This window comes from Brachypodium distachyon, chromosome 1, assembly GCF_000005505.3.
Source record: "Brachypodium distachyon strain Bd21 chromosome 1, Brachypodium_distachyon_v3.0, whole genome shotgun sequence".
Taxonomy (NCBI): domain Eukaryota; kingdom Viridiplantae; phylum Streptophyta; class Magnoliopsida; order Poales; family Poaceae; genus Brachypodium; species Brachypodium distachyon.
The window spans coordinates 56,158,521-56,183,892 of NC_016131.3; the positions used below are offsets into that span (position 1 = coordinate 56,158,521).

Sequence of the window (25,372 nt, forward strand, 5' to 3'; positions counted from 1 at the left end):
TTCACGTCCTTGGCAGATACACACCTTGCGCAGTTGTAGCTACGGGCGTGGCAGTGTCTGGCGGGCGCCGCTTGTAATGAGTGAGAAGGTGTGGTCGATGACAAATCGATCCATTGATGCCTGCTAATTCAATTCAGCCATCACGAGGATGAAATGATGGTGTGGGGGATGTAAGTAGAATAACAATGCCAATTAACTTTTGTTTAGTTGAGCTTTAATATATTTTTGCATTAGGTCTATGACCTACCGTCTTCCCTAAAAAAAGTGACGATGAAAGGTAATAAGGTATCATGAAATCATATAAGTGACTTGGATTTGTATAGATTTTCTTATACAAATCCAAGTCACTTATTTCCGGACGGAGGGAGTACACTAAAAGGTGTACCGGAAGATCTAGGCTTTTGAGGTTCACTAGTACAATGCCCGTGCGTTGCAACAGAACAACAAAATTAATCATATAAATACCGATAAAAAGATCATTATAGATCACAAACGACTACATTGTTTGTGGTTTATGACTAGTTGCAACAAATATCACATTGCGCTTCTTTTTCATATACGGTGATTACCACGCATAATGCATGTGAAAATTCAAGTACACACATAATGCATGTAAAATTTCAGGTGTATACAAAAGATAACACAATAATATTCCAAAATGTTACACTAATAGACGACTACCTCCAAGCTTGAAATCTATAGGTAGCCACAAACAGATCAAATGGACCGCACAACAGACTGACAAGACAAACACTTTTTCCACAACACCTTGCAGGTTTCAGAAAACAAAAGCAGTGCTAGCCTGCCCTATGTCATTCTATCCTACTCCACACCCCCTACAGTTGGAGACTTGGGATCCATGTCACTCATCCCTTTCTTGACGCTGAGATATCAATGCCCACATGTTTTAGAAGTCTTGTGCCCTTGCCGGAGCAGCTCTCGTGCATTTTAGAAAGAATAACCTCAAGTGGTTCATGAGGCCACTGTATTGAAAATGCCCCACAACATAGCTGCAATCCCTAGAGTCAACATGTTTTCCTTCCCCAACTCTTGCCATTCCCACATAGCAGAGATCTTTGTCTGTTGAAATTTTGGCTTCCGGTGGTTTGCAAATGGGTTTACAACCATGGACATCCGGTATCAGCGATCGGTCCAAATGCTTGCGTTTCCAAATCACCAAACATTTTTTTTCTTTTTTAATAGGGCCAGTAATGAGCATCTGGTCAATGTACTGGAGATGTAAAATGTAACATTAGAAGTGTTCCAACAAATGATTTAATTTCTTAGTAAGAGTACAGACCAAAGAACTACTACAAATCATTCTATAGCAAACATCATACATGCTTCCAAAAAAACAGAGCAAACATCAAAGAACTGCTACAAATCCATGAACAGCCAATTTAAGAAAACTTTTCAAATGCTGTTCTATTTTGCCTTTAATTTATTGCCGCATAAATACATAGGACAGATGGAATATGGAATTCTTCTGATGTAGCAGTTTGCTGCCAGTACAAAAAACAAAACATTTGGGATATAACATAGTGACTATCTCAACAAAAAGTCTACGTTAATGTGCCTCAATGTTTGGAGAAGTTCAACCTGTGAATAGCATCTTCAGGACCTGCATTCGCTATGAAGAAAATATCGCTGCATCAGAAAAGTTACCAACAAAAGACAGAACCAAAGCTTACATCCATAAACAGATCAATCAAGAATGCATCATTGATAACTGGGTCCTCCATGCGGCGAGCCTCGCCACTGCCACGTCTACGCCGCTGATCTCCATCACGCTCTCGCTGTTCCCCAAGCCGTTACGTTTCTCATCCATGGTCTCAGCCGGTTTGCTGCCGACGCTGCCTTCCATTCTTCCTCCTCATCAGTACACTCTTCTTTCTTCGGCCGCAGCAAGCTTACAGAGGTCAGATCCACCTCCATAAGGGGCAACACCCGGCAAAAGTGATAGATAAAAACACATGCTCAATCTAAGGAGGTTGTATAACGAACTATATATTTTACTTTATTTTACAGGTTATATAAATATGTTGCCAATTTGATAGGAGAAACATATAACACCCTTCTGACAGTGTAAGATTCACCGGCATAAATCAATGGCTCTGTTAATATGGTAAGAAAACCATTCATGTTTCCATAGATAACATCAGCAAATTATCTATCACCCACGTCAAAAAGTGGGGGAAGAGATTAACAAAGTAAACACATACTTCTTGGTTTCTTTTTTTACAAGAGGTTTTAGCAAGCCAAATCGACTTGCCAAAATGTCTTATAGATGGGGACATTGGGAGTATTAACTACGATTAAGTGTAACTGTTCAAAGGCATTCCTACCAGCACGAGATTAAAAGCTGAACAACCAAAATAACTCTACTTCAGTAACTGCCCTAGCAGACTTCTTTGCATCTGTAACCAATAAAGGAGATGAATAACTATAGGAAGCTTCCACCAAGCAAAATATACATTCTCAAAAAGAAAGATGGTTTGGAACACAAAGTCATCCAAACATCTAAGTGCAAGTATGCAACACATAACTTTTATGCTTTGGTATCATGATGTGCAATTTGACGTCTCATACTTAATAAAATGGTTTTGAACTACATTGATGGCACCATAGGTGGATCAGAGAGAAGGAAAGAGAATGCCAGAGTGGGGATTCAGGGTACTGAAGAAGAGAGGGAATAAATAAATAAGAGGTAGGATAGGTCCATGCCCAGGAATTATATATGAAGCTCAATCGACCAAATGGAACAGGGAAAGAGCATGCCCATGTTAGTCAGTTTTGCATGTTATACTGTAATTCTGTTAATTTAATCCTCTATCTTTCCTTTGAACATGGTCTGTGTGGCTAAAACCATAGGGTTCAGGTGGTGAAATCTAGTATCCTTGTTGCTTGTTTTCATCTTTTATATTAGCTGAGATAACTGAAACATTCAGCAGGAGATTGACACACCATCTACTGCCATACGTACTCACCATTTGTTTTATTTGATTGCCGAAGGGATAGTTAGATTACTGGAGGTACGGGCTCTCATTTTCAGGCTCACAGATTGAAGCATTGGCAGTTCCAACGAAGAACAACAAATAAAATATTATACTTAGAATTTAAGTGCATCTGAAAATTCTCAGCAGGATTGAGTTCAGATGATATACAAACACATTTACCTAAAATTGACGGGAGATATATAACACACCAATCCAATTGTCATCGGAGGAATTTGGATGGAAGAGTTGGGATACATGGATCTATCGTGTCACCAAATTTAAGTTGAATCCCAATGCACTAAGTTGGGGATTGCGTGTTCTTCAGAGAAATTGAGAGGATTCAGAAAATCATATAGATATAAAAGGTTCATAAGAAATCGAGGAAGAGAAGAATATTAACCTTTGTGAAAGCTCACTGGAGCCAGGGGGTGGAGGCGATTTCACCGGCAACGGCGGCGAAATCTTAGGGGCTGGTGGCGTGGCGGAGGTGAGCTTGACGGTTGTGGGCGAGCCGAGGCTCGCTGGCTGCATCGTCAATTCGTCATCTGCAAATTAGAAAGCGAGGGGCCGAAGGGCAGGACTCATGCCTGACCCGCCCGCGCTCACCGCAACTCGCCGATGCCATCGACACTTGCAGGTCCGGGGACTGCTCTGTACCGCCGGCGTCCTCTACAGATGAGACAGGAAGCAGGGTTGTGACTGACGGGTGGCTAGGGCATATGGAGGAGGTGAGTGGTGCTGTGGTGGGCCGGTCCGCTGCTGGCCGATGACTCCGCAGGGGCGAGACCGCGATAGCAAGACGAACCAGGATCGATGGTCTGTTCTGATTCAAGATCGGGCGTGGGAGGCAGGGGAAGAGATGGGAGTGCCGGTCCCACATGCCACAAGGCTTTTTTTATAGGAGTTAACATTTCATACTCTACTTACAGGAATAATGACGAAAATAATAAGATAGTGATCACTCTGTTACAACTCTTTTACAATTGACACGAGCATGCTCTAATCGCTCTAGAATCACTCCTAACACAAGGCAGATCACAGAACTGACCCAGACAAGAATTTCAACATTCCAGACTCCCCCTTTCCCGGCCCGATCTATCTCTCCCCACCCACCTGGTAGCGCATCGTCACCTTAGGATCGTCCCACGGCGGAGGTCGCTTCTCCTCCTCCTCCGGCGAACATATCAATATGCATGTTTCTGTGTAACGCTTGAACCCCATGAATTTGCATGCAATTTGTTTTCCCTCCAAAACCTCTCCCATCCCTTAAAAAAAACCTCTCCAACCATTTAGTCTTGGTGTCCAGTGCGGGCACAGCATATTGATAAAAAAACTCTCCATAGTTACTTCCTAGATCTAAGTCTTGCACACATGAAATAGGAGGGAACCGAAGTTATATATCGGTAATTGTAAATTAATTGGCCAAAATATGTTTGTTATTTTCATGTGCACGTATAAATTCACTGTCCATTCGTTAGAGCTAGATATATACTTCGCTCGGCCTTATTCATGACTCAACCTGGCTTCTGTCTTTCAAGTTCGAACCTCCTTCAATTCCTGTTAAAGCACAATCTCGTCTAGTAAATGCATCCACATTGTATAGGTTTGGGATGCATAGGGAAGATGTTGCCTCCATCTTTATCAGTTGCCACTACCAAAAACAATCATCGATCTTACCACATATTTGATCTGGCATGCTGGTAATTGTATATTATCACACATTTCACTAAAACTCTTATCTACTTGCCCATCACATTCGTATAGAAGGTGGAGAGTGTGCCTGGCCCACAACCTTGTTCCAGCATATAAAGTGTTCTTTGCCTTATTTACAACCACCAATACACACTCCTATGTATAAATTTCAAAACCTGAGCAACTTTGAAGAGTTAGCTATACAAAGATAAAGGAGGCTTCTCTTTTGAAGGGGGCAAGATATATATCTTCGAGCACACAATCACTAATTTAATTAGTTAACCCTCCTTTATGAAGCTCTTGAACCTGTTTCCTCTGGATCCTGATCTTCTGAAACCAAACAATACTCAACGAATGCAAACCAGTGCCTTGGTTGTATGGATCTGGGAGGCATAGGGAAAATGTGTTGTTGAACTATTCCATACATAGGGATGAGGTTTCTAGAACAAATGCGGCATTCCGAGATTCCGTATGCAGAGAGAGGTAGACGTCCACAGATCGAGTATGCACACCATTTGAAAGATTTTCCTGTACTCACAGGTGAATTAATAATTATCAAGCTACAATAATCAACTGCATAATCCTCAAGGAAAAATTGCACACAAAAATCTTCTACTACTACCTGGTTTTCCACGTCATCCGTTTCCAACACAATTTCTTCCGAGGTACTGTAGCTCTGGATCCCGTGCGATCATCTACCATTCTCAATCCCGCACGGTACGTGGGCTCTTCCTGTGACATGGGCCGTTCCCGTGGCCTTGAGCAAAGTACCGACGGTATAACCGTTTCTTCTCCAGGCCTCTTCTTTTCCTCTCCCGACGTTTTCTTTTCCTCCATGTCCACCCAATCAGGCGCCTCCCCCTGCCGCAGATGTGGGGCCAGGTGCCTCCGTTGCCCCCATTTTAGTTTGAAAATTGAAGGACAAATTGTGAAGATAATTTGTTCCAAACAATATATAATAACCATATTGTTCATGTTCAGATGGGATACCTGTTTATATATGTGGGGCATAGAAAAATTACATTAATGTTCCAATACCAAAGTCACAAGTATGCAGAGCTGCAGACTGAATTTCAATATATTTCTGAAATGCTCCAATACCAAAGCCCCCATTGCAAGTAGAAAAGGCATTATTCTGTACTTTCTTTTACTTGGTCTGATAAATTGGAAGAATGCAATCTAATATGGAATGGAGAGAGAGTAGTGTTCTATCTTTTGAATGATCAAAACCTATATGTTACTATAGAGTAACATTTTGTAAAAGATTTAAAATTTCTATTGTTGACTCTGTATACACACAAGAGACAAGCTTGTGGAATAAGCATAGGATATTCTTGTTTGATTAAGACACAAAAGAATAATCTTGACTACATTGCCATCTACAAACTATACTCTTACACCTATAAAACACCTTCCTGTCAAACACACGTTTCATATCAGACAAAAATAAGTTCATTTTACATCATTATTAACTTTGCAAAATGCAACCATGCATGCACTAATTAACCAAAAATTGATTGACAAAAAAAATAGCTTCTGTAGAAATTAAAAAAAGAGTGAAGAAAACTAGCAATTAATAATTTGATAGTACAAGTAGTCACGAGTCACGAGTCACAACCAACAGTCGTATAACACACTTTTCTGAACACTTTTCTGATCTAAAGTTCTAAACTTGAATCAGGCATGCATGCTTCTCATGCCTTGGTGTAAGGTGTGGTGTCGTTGTATCCGATGCCCTTACGCTTCGTCGGGAATATCATGAACACAAAGCTGGACAAGAACGCCATGCCCAGCGGCAGGTTCTTGAGCAGCTCCTGGGCGTTTTTGCCGGCGTCGGGGAAGAAGCAATTCTGCAGCCCCACGTCACTGAACGCCACGGTGAGGAACACCACGGCAGTGAAGGCGGCGTGCATGAAGTCCAGAGGCCGGATTCGAAGCTTCCGGAGCTCATCCTCAGCCCACAGCCGCTGTTCCTCGTCGCCAGAGAAGTTGAACACGTTGAAGCCGCGTGGCGTGGCCACGCCGTAGTATAGTTTGCGATCGCGGCCGAGGAGGACGCTGTCGGTGAAGGAGAATAAAATGGAGAGCGTGGCGAGGACGGTGACCAGGGCGGCTGTGAGCCACTGGTTGGAGGTCTGGCACTGGCCATGGTTGGTGAAAGACGGCGACAGTGCCTGGTACGCTAGCACGGTGCCCGTTGGCAGGAGCTGTGCTAAGTTGGCCGCGCTTGACATGACCTTGTCGGTCGCCGATGCCGTGGGCCTGCTGGCAGATGCCGGTGCTGCCACGGGGTCATCGGCGACCTTCAGCGTGGCCGGGGGCGCCGTGCCGCCATTGGGGTTAGGACTTGGAGGCATCTGGATCACGGTAGATGGAGGAGGAGGAGACGCCATTGTGTGCTTAATTAGTTGTGTGTCCAAGGAATAATTCAATCGTGTGGTTCATGTTTATATAGGCGAATCCTTGGCGAATGGTTCCAACATGCACTTCCAAGGATGGCGCGTTGATTTTTCTACGCCTCACTGTTGCATGCATATATGTGGACTTCAACTCTCGAACTGTGATCAGTCGTACTACTTTTCTTGATTTTTTTCTAAGAGTATAACCAACTTTGACGTTACCGCTTGTTTCGTCAATTAACTTGTCATGATGGTGAATTTCCTGTAAGGACAAGGACGTGGTTGTTTTCATGTGGAAATCTTGACATTATTATACAAATTTTTACAGTGAACTTCTACAGTGAAAATGTACCAAATTTATTTGCATGAAGGACGTTTAATTATTATGGTGCACCCTGTTGAAAATGGCAGCTTGCTTGGAGATTGTTTACCTGGTATATGTGGCTAGCTAATTTGTAATAGGTTGTGTGGTACATGAGTTGTACGGATGTACCATATATTTGTTAAGCTCACAATAGTTAGGTTCTATATGATGCAGTGTACAACTCATGTACCATATATTGTTAAGCTCACAATAGTTAGGTTCTATATGATGCAGTGTAATATACATCTTTAATGTAATGACATGAATCTAAGTAACAATAGTTGATTGTGTGCGTCAATTGATTCAGAAGCTGGGTTGTTCCTCCGTTTCATAAAAAAAAGCAGACGAAAATCTTAAAGAAAAATACCATTAGCCAATGTTTTTTGGGGTGCAACTAATGTTTTTGAGGAAACAATTTTACATGCGCCGTGGAGTACTAGCTATCTCCAGCCCTTCAAAGTCGCCTATCCTGGTGCTAATAAGGACGTCCCCGTACGTTGTGGACGTGTGGTTCTCAATTTTCATGACGTGTTGGTCACTTATTGCAATTTTTTTGTGTGGATGCCGTACAGCATAGGTATATCTCATGTGTGTTCACCTGGAAGCTACCTGACGTAGGAACATGTGGGCAGCATAAACATATCTGGTTTTCAATTGGTGCGGCCGGATTCCCAAAGCACTAGCAGATCGCACTAAACTTGTTAATTAATTAACGCTAATTTCTAAGCATGCTAATTAACCGCAGCACGAGCGGCTGACCGCTGACGGCGAACAGGTCGCCGCAGATCGACGTTGATGATGGGCCGTGGAAAGTGTGAACATATCTTGGCTGTGGAGAAGGAAACAAGTGACAATCTTGAAAGGGACAGAAAGCAAAAGCTGCCTTTTGTCCACAGGTAAAACTGTTGCAGTTTCCTCTCTGGTTCCCTGATTTCCAGTCTCCAATTTTTCTCTCGTGCAATTTGAACCAATCACCGGGTCAAACAGAAAAACGAGGCGTACAATTCGTCTTGAGACTACCAAGTGCAATTGTACGCGCAATTCTCACTATTGTAAAGTACGGAAAATATTTTTTGCTTTTGCTTTTGCTTTTGCTATTGACGTACTATATGCTTCTGCCCGCCAGTGGCGACTGATCAGTTATGACGTCTTTACACGATTTAATTCCGTATATCTTGTGAAGAAGTTGTAGTACTAGTACATGTGCCATTTAATTTCCCTATATTTTGCAAAAATAAAAAGGTTGTAGTAGGGCGTGTTACTGAATATATAAGTATGGCTGTGAAGAAATGAAACAAAGGTCATCAAAAAGGGAAGACACGGAGAGCCGAGAAGATCTGTCATATATCATACAAAGTAATTTTTTTGAGGACGCAAACGGTCGATCCCCGCGATTCGATTAGAAGAAAGAGTTGCCCCGTTTATAAGGAAAACCGGGCCTGAAAACCGATACAATGTACGGCTTATTGCAGGAAAGCCGTGCGAAAAATCCTGACAAAGAGCATGCACAAGACGAAATCGAAAAAGCAAGCCGCTAACGCAAAGACGAGACCTCTTCTGCTCCAACGACGCCGAACAGGGAGCAGCTCCTTGCGCCAGAAGAAGGTAGGCAGAACTGGGCTTCTTCGACGATCGGAGCAAGAAAAGGTTGCCTCGACGAGAACAACTCGCACAACGGCAAGCCCGCGCAGCACAAGGTCCTCCCTGGCCAGGATCCCAGCCAGGCCCCCTAGCGAAACATGATCCGCCGCCAAACGAGGGCTCCAGAGGCAACGCCTCCGAGGAGGATACGACGTCCGAAGACGCCGCCGTTACCCGACCCGGACACCGAATTAGAGTTTTCGCTCGGAGGCACCTCGTTTGCGGAGGGTGGGATGTGGCGGAGCTGTACAATGACGCCTTCAGGAAGGAAACGACGTCCAAGAACGCCGTCGTCGCCGGCACCGACAACGTCGATGCAGGGTTTTCACCCCCAGCCACCGCACCCACCACGGACAGGAGCGGACAGCTCCGCAGCAAGCCCGACGGCCAAGGACCTGGCCAGAGGCCACAACACCACAACGAGCGCCGGCGAAGCCCGCCGAACGCCACGCGCCAAACCACCAAACGGGCACCGGCCAAGGCGCCGCAACCGCCCCATGCACCGGATATGGCCAGCCTACGGCGGCTGAGCGCCACCCCGTGGCACCGCACCATGCGTGCAGCCACCACGCCAGCAGATCTGCGCCCCCACGCCGCAGCGCACCGTCCTGCACCAGCGGCCTTCACGCGCCACCCCACGGAGCCGTGACGGCCACCACCGCCGGGAAACTCCACAAGAAGCCGCGCCATGCCGGATCCAGCATCAGCAACCACGGATCCGGCACCACCATAGACGGAGCAAGCTGCTCCGGCCAAAGATCCGGCGCAGACACCGCCGAAGCACGCAAATCGGGCACCGTCGGCCCGACGCCCTGCTGCTCCGCCGCAGGAGAGGACCCGCACCGGATCCGGCGGCCCCCCATGGATCCAGCGCCGAAGGCGGTAGAACCAGCGCCGCCGGCCAACCCGAGCTCGGAGGGGCCGGGCTGCGAAGGAGGGCACAGAGGAGACAAGGACGCCTCGAACGAGGCCCCACCACCGCCATCCCCGTGTAGGCTTTGCCTGGCGGCGACCACCGGCGGCGGCGAGGGGGTGGAGATGGGAGGTGGCGGCCGAGAGTTGGGGCGACGGTGTCGCCTCCCGAGTCGCCGGACGCGAGCGACGCGGGGGCCTAGCTGTACAGTACTGAGTTCTCTAGGCGCGCTAAGGTAAATGAAGCTTCATACAAAGTATTTCATTATTATGTAGGTAGGGACGAGAGGCATCGGAAAATGCAATCTAGGAGCGACCAAAGAGCAATTCTAACAGACATATGGCTTCAGGAAAAGTTCCACCAGCTCCACTCCTATATCCCACACACCTTCTTAAGTTAACAGACTGTCTTTGTGGGGTTAAGCTAGGTAGGATCCTGATCAACCATGCCTTACAAATTGATCTCTTTTACGGTACCCCAAGATTAATATTCATCTAGATCTAGTGGCCAGTTTTAATTAGTACTCCAAAATAAATCCGGTGGAGTACCACCTGAAGAGACGTGGAGTACCTTAACATTAGGGGCAAAACGGTAATTAAAATAGACCGATTCGTTCACTCCTCCGGCCGTCCAAATATGTCGAGCGTCGCCGGCCGGTTGCTCGCTGATGCCAGCCACATCGATCCAGCCAGAGTTGTGGCCTCTAGCCGGAGATAATCACGGACCAGCGGTAGTGCATTGCCGTCTGCCACCGCTCCTTGGGCCGAGCAGTGCTCTTCCTTCATTAATTAACACCTTCAACGAGCTGGAACGATCCGCAGGAGACACGGCAACGACGACCGTGCTAGGAAGAAGACGATAGCATCATGGCAAGATCAAGTCACTCGTATATTACACGATCTCTTCGGCCTTTCTCTGGCTTCCTTAAAATTTCTGTGGATTTGATGCAGACATCTCGCTCGTTCATTCATGATTTTCTTGGGCGATCGGGAGAGATCATTAGATCAAGCTGCCGGAGTAGTTTAGACATTCAGACTTGATTCACTAGTAGTCAACTTGGGCGGTTCGAGATTCATTAGTAGTCAACTTGGGCGGTTCGAGACGGGATGGGAAGGAGATGCCGCTCTTTCTTTTCTTTCCTTTGATCCGAGGTCGGCGTTCGATCTCCGGGAGAGAGGCGGCGCTGTGGCGACAAGCGTCTGATGACGGGAGAGACGAAGGGGCTTGATGGTTTGAGGTTTCCGTCTAATCTTAGAAGATAAAAAGTCTAAACTACCCCTGCAAAATGGACGGTTGGATTCGTTTAGCACTCCCATACCTCGTACGGAGTATTAAGGTACCGTAAAATTCCTATATAAATTAAGTTGGTTAGCTGCAAATCAATCTGTTGTAGTATAACTACTTTGTAATCCTGTACACGGATGCATTATAAATACGAGAGCGAACAGCCCCAAAACACTTCTATCTTGGAAGGCAGGAGGTTGCCCAAAGGTCGAAAAGACATGGTTGGGCGCAAACAGTAGAAACACCAGCGAGGCATTCTCTGCTTCAAACCACAACAGTCAGTTCTCGGAAGAAACCTGTTTAATTTACCGCACACAGTTAGCGAAGAAATTGCAGAGCCAGCAGGATGTTAGCCTAGTTTAGTTCAGTGGGGGCGGGTAGATATTCATTCTAACCACTTTAATTCATGCCCTCGTGGATTCTAATCTAGATTCCTGTTTAGCATACTGTCTAGGTATCTGTCTGAAAATTCACTCAATACTGCCCGGTCTGGGTTAGGATCTGCTACAGTTTTTCTCCAAATAATAAGTGACAAACAAGGGCGAATTGCCTGCCAGTACGGGATTTTATAATACAAGTGTGTTAGAATAATCTTGTTGTATGAGTCCGTCCTGAGTTCGAGTAGTAGCACTGGTACGAGTCTAATTAGTTTTGCACATTAAGTCCTACTCCTGTTAGGATTAGGTGATTTTGGGTGTGTGTGTATATAGATGCATCAGGGTCAAAATTGTAACGTAAGATTTACAACAGTGCCTTTGTGCATAATTTGGTGATCGTCGGGTGGCGTCTTCATCGCCAATAAATTTTATTAATCCACGGGGATTTCCAATGACCGTGCCAGAGAGATAGGTTAGAAGATTAGATGAGTGAAGGAGCTAACTTGTGAGTTTCGCTAAAGAGCAGTAAGAGGAGTGCAGATCACTTTGGTGATGAGGTTGTTGCCATGGATGCCGTTCGTCAATTAGGAGGACGACATGCAGCTGACTCACACAGGAGACAATAATGCAACTTTTATGATATAGCAAATGTGCAACCACCTATAGCAGCACACATTGTGTGCATTTAGAACTGCACACAAAATTATTGCATTCGGCTGCCTACTGTACAACTAAAACTGCTCACAAAAATATTCATTCACCTAAGTCCTTACACGTTTTAAAACGCTACAATCTCGCATGTTTTTCTTAGAAAAACATCACAATTCCGCATGTATATCATGGACATTGATAGCCCGCGCGAAGTTCTCGGAGCAATATAATCAATAGTGAAAACGCCATATAAGGCTGTAAAGAAGCCTACTCATGGAAACAATTTCCAGCAAAATAGAATACACAAACTCGACTAAATACTCTGTATATATCTTCTGGCTTCTGGACAGGAATGCTCCACATCCTTTCAAAGAAAGCTCTCTAAATAAAAAAAACCACACTGCCCTTCTGAGTGCTCACAACCAAGGGAAAAAGGTGTCTAAATGTAAAGCACACAGAGGAGGAGAGTGGTAGCATAAATTGATATGCTCACCGTGAAAGTGAACATATATACATGAGTGAAGGAGTCTTGTGAGAAGTCAACGGAACCCGAATTTAAACAACATTGTGTTATATGTCATAGCTAGGATCGAGAGACATCAGGGAAATGTGTTTTACCACATCCGGGTCCCAAGTTTGGGCTGATCCTTAAGCCCTTAGCATCCATTGAAATTCATGTACTGGGGGTACAGATCTTGGTTATATGGCCTGGGTTCATTAGCAAATTGGTTGTACCTCGTAACAAAAATGTAGCGGTCAAATTGGTCGAACCTGAGAAGCTGGTTGAGCCCGGCTGGTCGTACCGAGGTAATCCACTCCGACTAACGGTCACAGGATAAAAAATCTGGTCTAACTTTCGATGCAGGCATCAATTTTAAACAAAGTAAAGATAACGGGGCAAAGACTTACTGCGTTTTCGTGGACATGCATAGTAGTTGGATATAAGATTGTATTATTTATTAACACATGGCTCAAACTCCATTCTCACATGGTTTCTACGAGCACGCGCTGCAGCTGGCTATTAGGTAATAGCCCACTTCTCTTCTCTCTCCTATTCTCTCCACTCCAACTAAGCAAAAATAACATGTTTAAATCCTTATAGCCTGTTTGAATCACCTTATTATTCTTGCTCTTAGAGAATTAGGCCTAAAAGCCGGCAAATGTCATAGCGACTAATCTTTACCGCTGCAAGTTCCTAGATTTCCCCGGGGGGGGGGGGGGGGGGGGGGGGGAGGGGGTCGCTCCCGCTCGTCCCTCTTGAATCCGTCCCTGACAGAAGGTGTCTACCCGAGTCTTTTCTTGATTTTGAGGAAAAAAAGTGAACTCGGGGCTAAAGAAAACCTAATGCCAATGTGGCAAGTCGGGAAGAAAAACCATATCATGTTGGCACCAAAACCATTTTAGAACGTGACGAAGCACATTGGTGTCTGATTTCAACAGTTTGGGACAAAAAGTATATATACGAAAAAAGTTGAGAGACCATTCGCGTACTTTTTAACAAGTTGAAGGACGAATAATTTAATTTTCTTTTTTCTCTTTATTTTATATTACTTTTTTTGCCTCATCTCTATTCTTTCTCTATTATTTGCCTGGCCTTACGTGAAACTCTATCTTACATGAAATTTAACCAACAGAGACTTTCCTCTTTTATAACTATAACCCATACACATAGTTATTGTGACTAGAGCTAAAGAACGATGACTTAATTTACACTATTAGAGATGTGCTAACATCCTAATTCGCTAATTTTTTTTGGCTTCGTCTGGTATGGGACAAGAGAAGCGGCATCATGTTCGCAGAACAACAGCTCGAGGAAAAATCAATTTAGACTTGGCCGCGCCGACAGCCAGCACAAATTAATCTCGCAATGACCTAGCTGTCTCGAGCCACGGCCATGAGGTAGCATTCTTCCAAGAATCCTTTTGCACGACAATTCAACCAGATGCTGCCGGGGGCGCTCAGATGACACATACTGGCGACCTCAGAGACATAGATGAGGCGCATACGATGTGTGTAACTAGCTGAAATGGATGGATCGAAAATTGGCAGCGGCAACTGCCGAGATGCCAGTTGAATTGAACAGATTCTTGCAGCGTGTGAGCACGGCTTTGATCTGATGTCCAAAAACATGTTTTTCCGATGCCTCCCAATTCTATATATGCAGTCATCCATTTGCACGTACCATGCTCAAACACAAGCACAAATATTTGGCTTCTCAAGTCTGGTCGAGGATTCGCACAAATATTTGGCTTCTCAAGTCTGGTCGAGGATTCAACACACATACATATATATATATATATATATAAATGCATGGAACTGAGAGAAGATGCAAAGGAGATAGATGTGGTCAGAAATAATGTAGAGTACATGTCTACGTGTGTACTTGAGGTTCTAACATGAGAGATAAAGAAATACATATGTATACATGCAGTCATCTTGGATAGTATTCGTCTTGAAATTAGTAGGTGGAAATAAGTGGGTTTGTTGAGAAAGTAAGATTGCGTGTCTTGTGTGGGTGGGAGTGGTAGGGGTGTGGTATTTGTTCATGTGTATGGTGGTTGGCGGCCCTTCCGTCCTTTTCTTTATGAAAATTAGATGATGCCCCGTACGTGAGTGAAATTAAATAGCACTAAATACTATCCAAAATTAAAATATATAACGAAATTGTATGAGAGATTCTTCACTTAATGGGATAGCTTGATGAAAAGTAAATATGAGTTTTTCACTAAACATGTGTGAACAATTAATTGTGTGATAACGTGGCTTGTTGTTGAAAGAAATCAAATAGTAGAGTTCTTTTCCGGCCCAACAGCGGGGCAGTATTTTCTGCTTAACGACCGGACTGGCCTCCGGTTCTGACTTTTTTCCGGTTCAACCGGCAGTCCGGTCCGTTTTTAAAACTAGGCTTGGTTCTGACGCACAACAATGCCCCAATATCCCCCCAAGTTAAAAATGTTCCTTTGGTATATTTACGATGTGACACATACTACTGGTCATAATCCATCAGTCACGCTTTTTTATTATACACACATATAATTTCTGAAAAAAAGGAAAACTTTATTTTAAAAGTGAGGAGCAGTTATTTTGTAAGTCAAGAACATGCATTTAGAAACTTATCAGCATTTGTCCAAATAAAATTAATTTTAAAATAAAAATGTTTATCAATCTCTACAACTATAAACATAGACATTTGTCCATCCTTTATCGCCTGGCATGTACGAGTTCGCTCCTGGAAAGGCTGAGAAAGAGACGAGCTGCAGCGATTGCGGCTCTAGCAAGCAAGCAGGGATTTGAGTCTGCGCTTGCGAGCTGGACCAAGCCCGCGTGCTTTTCAGGCCGGGCCGAGCCAAAAAAACAGGGTCGTCGTGGCCTTCGGGCCGAGCCAGGCTCGGCTCGATCCAGCGCAAGCCAACGGCCTGAGCACTGTAGCAGCCCACCAACACTCAGTTCGCCCAGCCCACTAAGGCATCAACAAATATTTCTTCGGTCCAGTCCAGTCCAGGACGAGTAGGGGAACCCTCGACCTCTCCCAATCCAGATTCCGTCCTCCCCCGAGGCCCCGGCCTCGTCCAAGCAAGCCGCCGCCGCCGCCGCCCACCTCGCTGCCCGCCGTTGCTGTTGCTGCTCGCCGCCGCCACTCGCCGTGGCTGCAGCTGCTGCGCGCCGGCTAACCAGATGCCCGTGATGACGATGGGCACGGCTGCTGCTCACCTCTGCCCCTCAAGCTCGCGAGGCGGACCGAGCCAGCGAGAGCCCGAGTCGAGCTGCCAAAATAGGCTCGTTTGGCCTCCTGGTCAGGTAGTCTGGAGCCACTGGCTCACTGTCGTCGCCTGCCTCTCCATGGTCGTGTCCCTGATGACCGCAGTGTATCTCACCGTCGAGCCAAAGTCGCCCTGGCTTGCGCATTTGGTGATTGCAATGGGTTGCTGCACTCCAGTCGTGATGTATCTCATGTTGGGCAGGGACTTGCTCTCCACTCGAGTATAGTTCCGTCCGTGCCAAATTGAAAACAGTTCATGCATCTAGTTGCAGGTATTTCATGTGCGCGTGTGGCCAGCCATTCCTTTAGAACAACCGTAGTCGCCTCCACCTTTGTTTAGATCCGCACCATGCATAATCCAATCTACAAGCTCGCTCAGATTTCCGTGGTTATGATTGTATGCGATCACATCATTGCAGAAAGTAGACCGAAGACGATATTTGTTAATGAAGTTCAGTATAAACACTTATATCCCCGGTCAAAGTAATTAATCAGGCCACGCATGCACTCAAGCGATCTGGATGGAAACCAATGAATCATACACACGCGATGAGATGGACACGCGCGAACGCAAATATATACACGGAGACACGAGGTATTTTGCGACGCGTTCTTATGGAATTTATATTTATGTAATGTGCGTTCGAAAGATCGATGAAGGAAATACGCCGATTCTGTTAATTTAACCTGTTTTGGCCCATCGAGCCCACCAAAACTCTAGTCGATCAGATGATCGATGCTCCACACTTAGTCCATCTATACTTCCATTATGATCACTTTACAAGAAAAACCTGAACAATAAAAATCCATCCTCTTGAAGACTAGTCTGCCACCATGTACATCGGACCGACGAGTCATATACCAACACTAGCTAGTGAGATTACGTAGTTTGTCATGTGTGACTGCAACCATTAAAGCATCATTCACTTAGTAATTAATTAATTACACTTAGTAATGAAGGGTGTGGCATATATACCTTCAAAAAATGAAGGGTGTGGCAGTTCAAGTCACCAGTGCAAAAGGGATACCCAAAGTGATCCCAGCTGGTTTTTGGATATATCCGGGGTCGTGAACTTTAGATCACATCGCAGAGACGGTTTTTTGATATATCCGGAGACAGCAAACGTACCCACTTTATGGAGCTTCAATTGACGTCTCAACTAATCGTTAGATCCCCAGCTGCAGAAAAAAAAGAACCAGCTTAACAAAAGCTATATGATTAATTAATTAAACAAATTCGGCTATCTCTTCTGTTCACAGGGTCAACACATTCTTTAGTACCGTCCGAACGTACAGGATGACAATGAGCACATATCTCGCTTCAAGTTGAAGCGACATCGCCTGCATGGGTCCAAGCTAGCTAGGATCTAAATGAATGCAACTAACAATGAACAGCCCCATCTTGGACGACAATTTGATTCTCTAGCTAGTAGCTTGGTGGGTATGTCTTGATGCACCGACGCATGTGTGTAACTGCTCATATATGTAGATTCTGAAGTGCATGGCATGCATGCATATTGCATATATACCTAATTGGAGAGCCTCTAATTAATCAAGCACACCTTTTTCATTCCGTGCGGTACGTAGGTTCATCGTCAGATTAGATTACATCTTGCATGCCTGTAAAATATATACTTATAGCTCAAATTATATCATATGGCTAGAATTAATTCGTCCGTTGCATGCAGAAGGTGTCGTTGAAATTCCTGCAGACTTCATCTTGCCTATATATAAATGACAGATTTTACTGTACCTAAATACTTCACATAGACTAAATGATGTACCTCTGGTTTGGTTTAAAGGGCCTGCGCACATTTCTAGGTCGACGACTAACTAATGTAACATCAGTTTTATATCTCAAAAATTACAAAATTAAAAATAAAACATTTGAAGTTTCTGATATATAATTTTTTTATGATATATCAAGAAGAGAAGGGTATATCAAGAAGAGAAGGTTACAAACGTAATGGGGACGATCGATACTCCACGCCCACATTGAAAGTATAGTATTTAGGATAGCAACTAATTTGTGCTCTAAGATCAAAAAAATAAACTATCTAAATTAACTTCAGGGTACCCTGAGATATAAATATGCTCCCGGACCTGCAAATGCGTCAGACCGGCTCCTCCCTAAACCCGAAAGGTCCATCCGCGCCCCTGAGGGTCGAGAGAGACGTACACTTGGATATCGCTCTCATGGCTTCAAAGCACGGTTGGATCGCTTGTGTACTGTTTCTCGTCGCAGCTGCGGCAGCCAAAGCCAATGCACAGCTCTCAGAGGACTACTACGACGCTTCCTGCCCCGCGGCGCTACTCACCATCAGGGCTGCCGTGGCAACGGCGGTGCTGCTCAACCGCCGCATGGGCGCCTCCCTCCTCCGGCTTCACTTCCACGACTGCTTCGTGCAAGCAAGTCTCCTTAATTTTTCTCTCTTCCTCTGTTAATTTACACTGATCGGGTCTTCGATCAGTAATATGGACATCTAATGGTGGCAGGGCTGCGATGCTTCCGTGCTCCTCGACGACACAGACGACGGATTCACCGGCGAGAAAGGGGCTGGGCCGAACGCCGGGTCGCTGCTGGGTTTCGAGGTGATCGACAGGATCAAGATGCTGCTGGAGCTCATGTGTCCGCGTACCGTCTCCTGTGCCGACATCCTCGCCGTCGCCGCCCGGGACTCCGTCGTCAGTGTAAGCTAGTTAAGCTCGCGCTAGAGCACTGAATTCAAGCTCGCTAGAGCACCGAATGTGTCCACGGACTATAGGTCACGGTATATGACCGGACGCATTTCAAAGTGCGTCAAATTTATATTCGTGGCATTTTAAAAGTGTGAATATACTCGTGTTGGCAAAAGTATTTGACGTTTTTTTTTTGACAGAATCTGCGGTTGAAGTGCTAAAACTGCGGTTAAAATCAAAATTAACTACGTTTGAACAAAGTGCAGCTAACATAGTGCCGATCGATCATTTCGTCGGCGGAATTTAATTTAATTAGTACTATACCATTTTTGTTGGACTTTTTTTCAGCTAGGGGGCCCTTCATGGACGGTTCTACTTGGGAGGAGGGATGCCACCACAGCAAGTGCGTCCTTGGCCAACAGTGACCTCCCCGGCCCGACCTCCAACCTCAACAATCTCCTCAGCGCCTTCTCCAAAAAGGGACTCAGCAGCACCGATATGGTTGCTCTCTCAGGTAGAGTATTTTTTTCGAGGAGGAGGAAACCCGTTGGACTCTGCATCAACAGTCATGTATCACGGCCAACAAACTTTAAACTATCGCCACCAAAGAAATTAACTTCAAAGTATCTAACGAACGAGCAACTTTGTAGAGGTAAACGATGATCAATCTAGTGCAGGCAGTACATCTATGTCGTCCTCTAGTGCGTATATATGCATATTATTGCATGCAGGCACCATCCAAAGTGCCTATGCGCGTATATGTGTGTAGGCTTTTTAGTGCCATTACGACTCTTTTTTCACAAGTTCTTGGCAACTTCTTTCCGTTCACCTAATGATCGTCATCGTCCCAGTGATTCATCCAGGGTGCATGTGCATCCAGTATAGCTCTTGTCTCTATTCTCGGCTCACAGTACCTTTCCTTTTCGCAACCAGACAAGGCACATGCATGCATTCACGAGACATCAAGTACCTGATCACTCGAGTGGTCAAAATGTGCCACCCAACCACCCCCTATATATTCAGTGACCCCATATGCATGCAACATGCAATGTTTCTGAGACAAAACAAAAGAAGAAATATGCCGTGCAAATCGTTCATGCATGCTTGCATGTTACTCTATCGACCAATCAAAAGACCCCAAGAAAGCAAAATGCGAGAGCGACGTTTCGATCAATATAGTAGATCAAAAGCTCCCAAAAAACAATAGGTTGCACCAAATGATTATATTTTGAAAAACTTGAGCCCATGATTTTGTTTAAAAATGTAATATAAAGAAATCCTTAAATTCTACAGAACTTTTGTGATATATAGACCATATAACTAGATAAGTAAATCTGCCAATGTAACGTATTGTTTTTCTAGTGTAGGTTAGTAGACTATTCCAAAATGCGAAACCTCATATATTTCGATCAATATAATAGATCAAAAGCTCCCAAGGAAAATCACCGCATTATTCTTGCTGCCTCGCCGGCCATGTGAAATGTACATCTCTGCAGGAGCCCACACCATAGGCCGCGCGCAGTGCAAGAACTACCAGGACAGGATCTACAACGACACCGACATCGACGGCCCGTTTGCGGCGTCGCTGCGTGCCGACTGCCCCCAGGCCGCAGGCGGCAACGATGGCAGCCTCGCGCCGCTTGATGTGTCCTCGCCTGACGCCTTCGACAACAGCTACTTCTCCGGCCTCCTCTACCGCCAGGGGCTGTTGCACTCCGACCAGGCGTTGTACGACGGCGGCTCCACTGACGAACTGGTCAAGAGCTACGCGTCCGATGGTGATCGGTTTGGCTGCGACTTCGCGGCGGCAATGGTGAACATGGGCAATATCAGCCCGCTCACAGGGGCGGATGGCGAGATCAGGGTGAACTGCAGGGCGGTGAATTAATGATTGATGCTTGGCTAGCTGTGTGTCATGGACTAAGAACAATATGTTTGCATTTTTGCAAAGATGGAAATCTGCATCCTTAGCTTTTATGTACACTAGCTATTTTTATTTGCAGTATGTAATCCTTTTTCCATTTTTTTAAATTTGTGAGTAAAATGCATATATGGCACGTATATAACCACTTTACTTCGTGCACCTCAATTTACAACCACAATGATGCTAAAATTGTCCGTAGATGGTCTGATCGCGTGACTTGTGTACTTGTGATCAGCTTGGTGTGTGTGTGTGTGTGTCTACATTCATAAAGTTCAACATCACGGGGAAATTGGCCAGGAGACACCGTTATTTTGTGACATTTGCTCAAACACACTGCCTGAATGTGGATTTGCCCAGTATCATTACAATTCTCGGACCATTTGCTGAACCCGTCCAAAAATGGAAAGCCACGTACCACGCCACGGTCTACACGGCCAGTTGCTCGTGTGTATGCACGTACGTATGCACACGACTGCTCTGTTTTCGAGTTCTCGAAAATTAAAGTTTCGTTAGTTACGTACCTGCCTTAATTAATTCAGTACCATTAGCATATATGGGCTTTTCTACCGTGTTAATCGTTTGCATTCAGTCTCTATGCATGGCTATGCTACCCGTGAATATGACGGTTTTCAGACCACATGCATCGTAGGAGAGGATGGAGAAATCGTGTTGACCGTGGCGTGGTAAGTAACTGATCGACTCACGGGGCAGCGCACCTTGCCACGCCGTTCGCTATTGGGGCTGGCAGCGGCAGGACGTGCAGTGCCAGGCGACGGCGGGAGGGCAGGCAGGCCTCGCGCCCGCTAGGGATTTGGTCGCCTCCCAGCTTGGGGAATGGATATATAGTTCGCGCCGGAGAAACAACACGGGATACATCTATGCTGTATAACCCTGTGTACGTACTTCGTGGACCTCAATTTACAGCCACAATAGTGCTAAAATTGTCTATATTCAAATATTTATGCCCTCTTCATAAAACTTCGCAGGCCATATTGATTCCTTAAATGGGCTAAGCCAACTTTTTGGGCCGAGACCGTTTGATTTTTGTCATAAATATCCATGATTGAGTCCAGCATTAGTCACTTAAATTGGCCAGGCCCATTTGTTCTTAGTTGGATGCTATTTGGTCTGAAGATTCTAAAGTCCATTTGTTCTTAGTCGGAGCCCCCATCTGTATAATCTATTGATGATCTTTTACTACACCGTGGTTATATAATTAATTTCTCCCCCTCAAAAAAAAATTTGTTACCGTGAAACAACCATAACCTTTCGAATCGAGAAAACTAGAGCGTCGCTCGGTGAACAAGAGATGCACTAAGAGCTAGCGTGCCTATATATTAAGTCCATGTATATTCGGTCTTCACGATTGAACAAGAGATGCAGTGAGAGCTAGCGTGCTTTTGCATGTTCTATCTTCACCCACATGTGTTTTATTCATGCATCTTGTATGTGGAAGTAACGTGATTGAAAAAAAACCAATTGTTACTCACCCGAGCTTCGCATGAAAATGATTACATATGCGAACATACCTCCATGTATTGTTCTTGGTTCTCACAGTCACAGGTATACCTCCTTTTCACATATTGGTGCATCTGTTATGATCATAATAAAGCCTCTAGGAATGGTTAGTTCGGTCACCTTGAGCCAGCAAACAACAAAAATGATTTCCCATTCCAGTGAACATCGTATTGTTCTTGCTTGGACCCTGAAGAATTAACAATTTTGCAAGAGATCATAATATTTCAGCCATCTCCTACAAAGGTTCAATACCATTCACGGTGACAGTACATTTTCAAAGAAAATCAATTTTTTTGATATGAGAAAATAGGAAGAAACAAATATCAAACATGGAATCCGGCGAGAGACGCACACGTACAGAGCAAAGCCAGCAGCAATCGATCAGAAGCAACTAGCTCTACTAATCACGTCAGGCAACACACGAACACGCGAGAATCGATTTATAGCCACATGCCCGTATCGTGCATGTCTTGCTTTCTTTATTTTTGAATTTTCTGGGTGAAGTTTACAGGTAGCGAGTACATGGTGTACTGGATTTTTACTCAATGATGCCTTAGACTTGTTGTCAACATATAACACCACTTGTTCTGATTCTTGATTCATCAGATCTCCTAGGAGTCCTGCCAACCAAACTCCTTGACATGATGTTGTTGCTGCGTAAACACTTATCTACCGGCTCTGCTAACCGGTGGTAATCTGCCACCAGGCTGCAACCATCCATGTGCTGCATGCAACCAGCCATGTAGTGACACATGGCATCATATACCATATACATAAAGTATATTTATACCATTAAGTTATACCATATATCAAAACCACATGTCATTGACTAATACCATATATCATTGACTCATATCATATACGTACCAATACCATATATCATTGACTCATACCATATACCATTGACCCATATCATATACCATTACCCGACCCAATGCTATGTGGCAGGCATGCAAAGCACCGGCACATGGCGGAGCTGTTAAAATCGCCGCTTTGGCTGTTGCCGCTGCTATATACTCAGCCTCACAAGATGATAATGCCACCACCTTTTGTTTTTGTGACAACCACGTGATCATGGTATTTCCTAGAAAATATGCAACACCCGAAGTACTTTTGCGGTCATCCACATCTCCTGCCATATCACCGTCATTGTAGCCAACTAGCTTGGCCACGCCTTCTTCTACATACAACCAAAATTGCTTGTTCCTTTTATGTACCTGAGTATTTGCTTTACAGCAGCATAATGTTCAGTTGTGGGAGCTTCCATGTACCGACTTACTATCCCAACCGAATATGCTAGGTTGGGCCTCCTGTTTACTAGGTACCGAAGACTACCCACAATGCTTCTATATTCCGTGGTATCAACCAACTGTGCCCCACTCTTCTTGCTTAATTTGAACTGAGGCTCCAGGGGAACATGAGTTGGGTTGCAATCATCCATACCACAAGTCTTCAGAATTTTCTTTGCATATGCTTCTTGACAATGTGAAATTCCAGCAGGTTGTTGATGTACCTCAATACCCTAGATAGTAGGTCAACAGCCCTAGATCACTCATCTTGAACAAATCTTTCACATCTGTAGTTTGAATTTTGCAATCTCCTTTTCAAGTCGTCTTGTTATCAACAGATCATCTACATAGATGCCAACTAGTAGAAGGCTGTCTCCAACTCCTCGTTTATACATTGCATGTTATAGATGACTTTTCTCAAAACCAAGGGAGATCAAGGTCCGGTCTAGCTTGATGTTGCATGCCCGAGGTGCCTGTCGCAAGCCATATAACGCTTAATTTGCGTAGTTTAAACACTATGTGTTCTTCCCCTTCCTTGTAAAAGCAGGAGGTTGCTTCACATACTTCCTCTTCTAACTCTCCATTCAGAAAAGCAGATTTCACATCCGTGTGATGCAATTTCCACATATTCTGAGCTGCAAGCTAGAGCTATCAAAAGCCTCACTGATTCCATCCCTCGCCACCTGGCGGCCGGGCAAACACTTCTTCAAAGTCTACACCTTGCTCTTGAACATATCCTTTAGCCACTAATCTGGCCTTGGGCTTTACAACTTCACCATCAGCATCTTTCTTGATTTTATATACCCACTTTAGGCCAATTGCTTTCTGACCATGGGGCAGGTCAACAAGACTCCATGTCGTGTTGTCTTCTATCAAATCCAGCTCTTCTTTCATTGCCACACGCCAACTTTCCTCTTCATTTGCTGCTTCAAACTTTATGGGTTCCTCAACACTTAGCAGGCGCTTGGATCTTGTTGCACGGTCGTTTAATTTAGCCGGCTTCGGTTTCCTAATCTCCGGAGGAGGATACAACTTGGACATCAGGCCAAGCTTTACCTCAGGCGTGGCTGTAGCTCGCCCTGAGCCTCCCCCCGAAGTTGACTGTACTTCCTCTGTCTGTTCTGCCGCGGCGGCAGAGTTTCCTGCCGCGGCAGAGGACTTTCCTGCCATGGCGGTAGGATTTCCTGCCGCGGAAGCAGCACTGCTTCCCTGATCCTCTTCTATTTGTTCTGCCGCGGCAGAAGAATTCCCAGCTGCCGTAGCTTCAGTGCTTTGCTGGTCCGCTGCATCTTGCCTGTCTGCCGCGGCAGAAGATTTCTCTGCCGTCGCAGAGATACTTCGTGTCGACTGTCGAGGTAGAAGGCGGGTACGAGAAGTTGCCACACACCCTCCACTGTGACCCGAAGGAGTTCAGGGATCCTCCTGATTATCCTCATGCTGATGTCTATCACCACCATCACCATGACCTGTAGCGACCTGGTTATCATAATGTACGTGAAATATTTCACTCGTACCTTGTTCACTCGTCTCGGTTATTTTTTATCATCAAGGCGCTGGTGCGGCTCCATGAACAGCATCAGCACCGATGCCAGCCTTGGCATCCGATCGTCAGATCTTGACAAGGGAGCATCTCGGGTCAGCGCCAGGCAGGAGAGAGATGAGAAGGGCGCGTAGATCAGCCTGTGGGCGCTCGGCAAGTGTCGATGTGGACCCCCTCTAGTGGCGGAGCAGTGCAGTCAGGAGGGCGGGTGGATCTTGTCGGGCACATCCTGGGTGTGTCCGGATGTGGCAGTGATGACAGGAGGAATAAGGAGGAGGCATGGGAGAATAGAGGCTGGCAGGTTGGTCCATGGGCCTACTGGCAGAGGGATAGAAGCAAGCGAAA

At 45.2% G+C, this 25,372-nt stretch overlaps 2 protein-coding genes and 1 long non-coding RNA gene across 3 annotated transcripts; 1 reads left to right on the forward strand and 2 right to left on the reverse strand.

The window, feature by feature from the left end:
• Positions 1 to 1,399: 1,399 nt before the first annotated feature.
• LOC106866405 lies at positions 1,400 to 3,841 on the reverse strand. The gene is made up of 2 exons (XR_001406776.2): positions 3,397 to 3,841; positions 1,400 to 3,315 (listed from the first exon to the last, which is right to left on the reverse strand). It is a non-coding gene; the product is annotated as an uncharacterized LOC106866405 (long non-coding RNA).
• Positions 3,842 to 6,201: 2,360 nt separating this feature from the next.
• Positions 6,202 to 7,202, reverse strand: LOC100840153 (protein DMP3). Its single transcript, XM_003557536.4, has one exon. It carries the CDS (start codon positions 7,079 to 7,081, stop codon positions 6,383 to 6,385), a length of 699 nt encoding a protein of 232 aa, XP_003557584.2. The 5' UTR covers positions 7,082 to 7,202; the 3' UTR covers positions 6,202 to 6,382.
• A 10,996-nt stretch (positions 7,203 to 18,198) lies between these two features.
• On the forward strand, positions 18,199 to 20,830 carry LOC100840461 (peroxidase 70). Its single transcript, XM_014898326.2, has 4 exons — positions 18,199 to 18,486; positions 18,574 to 18,768; positions 19,105 to 19,270; positions 20,253 to 20,830. The coding sequence occupies exons 1-4, from the start codon at positions 18,274 to 18,276 to the stop codon at positions 20,642 to 20,644; spliced, it is 966 nt and encodes a 321-aa protein (XP_014753812.1). The 5' UTR covers positions 18,199 to 18,273; the 3' UTR covers positions 20,645 to 20,830.
• The last annotated feature ends 4,542 nt before the right edge of the window (positions 20,831 to 25,372 follow it).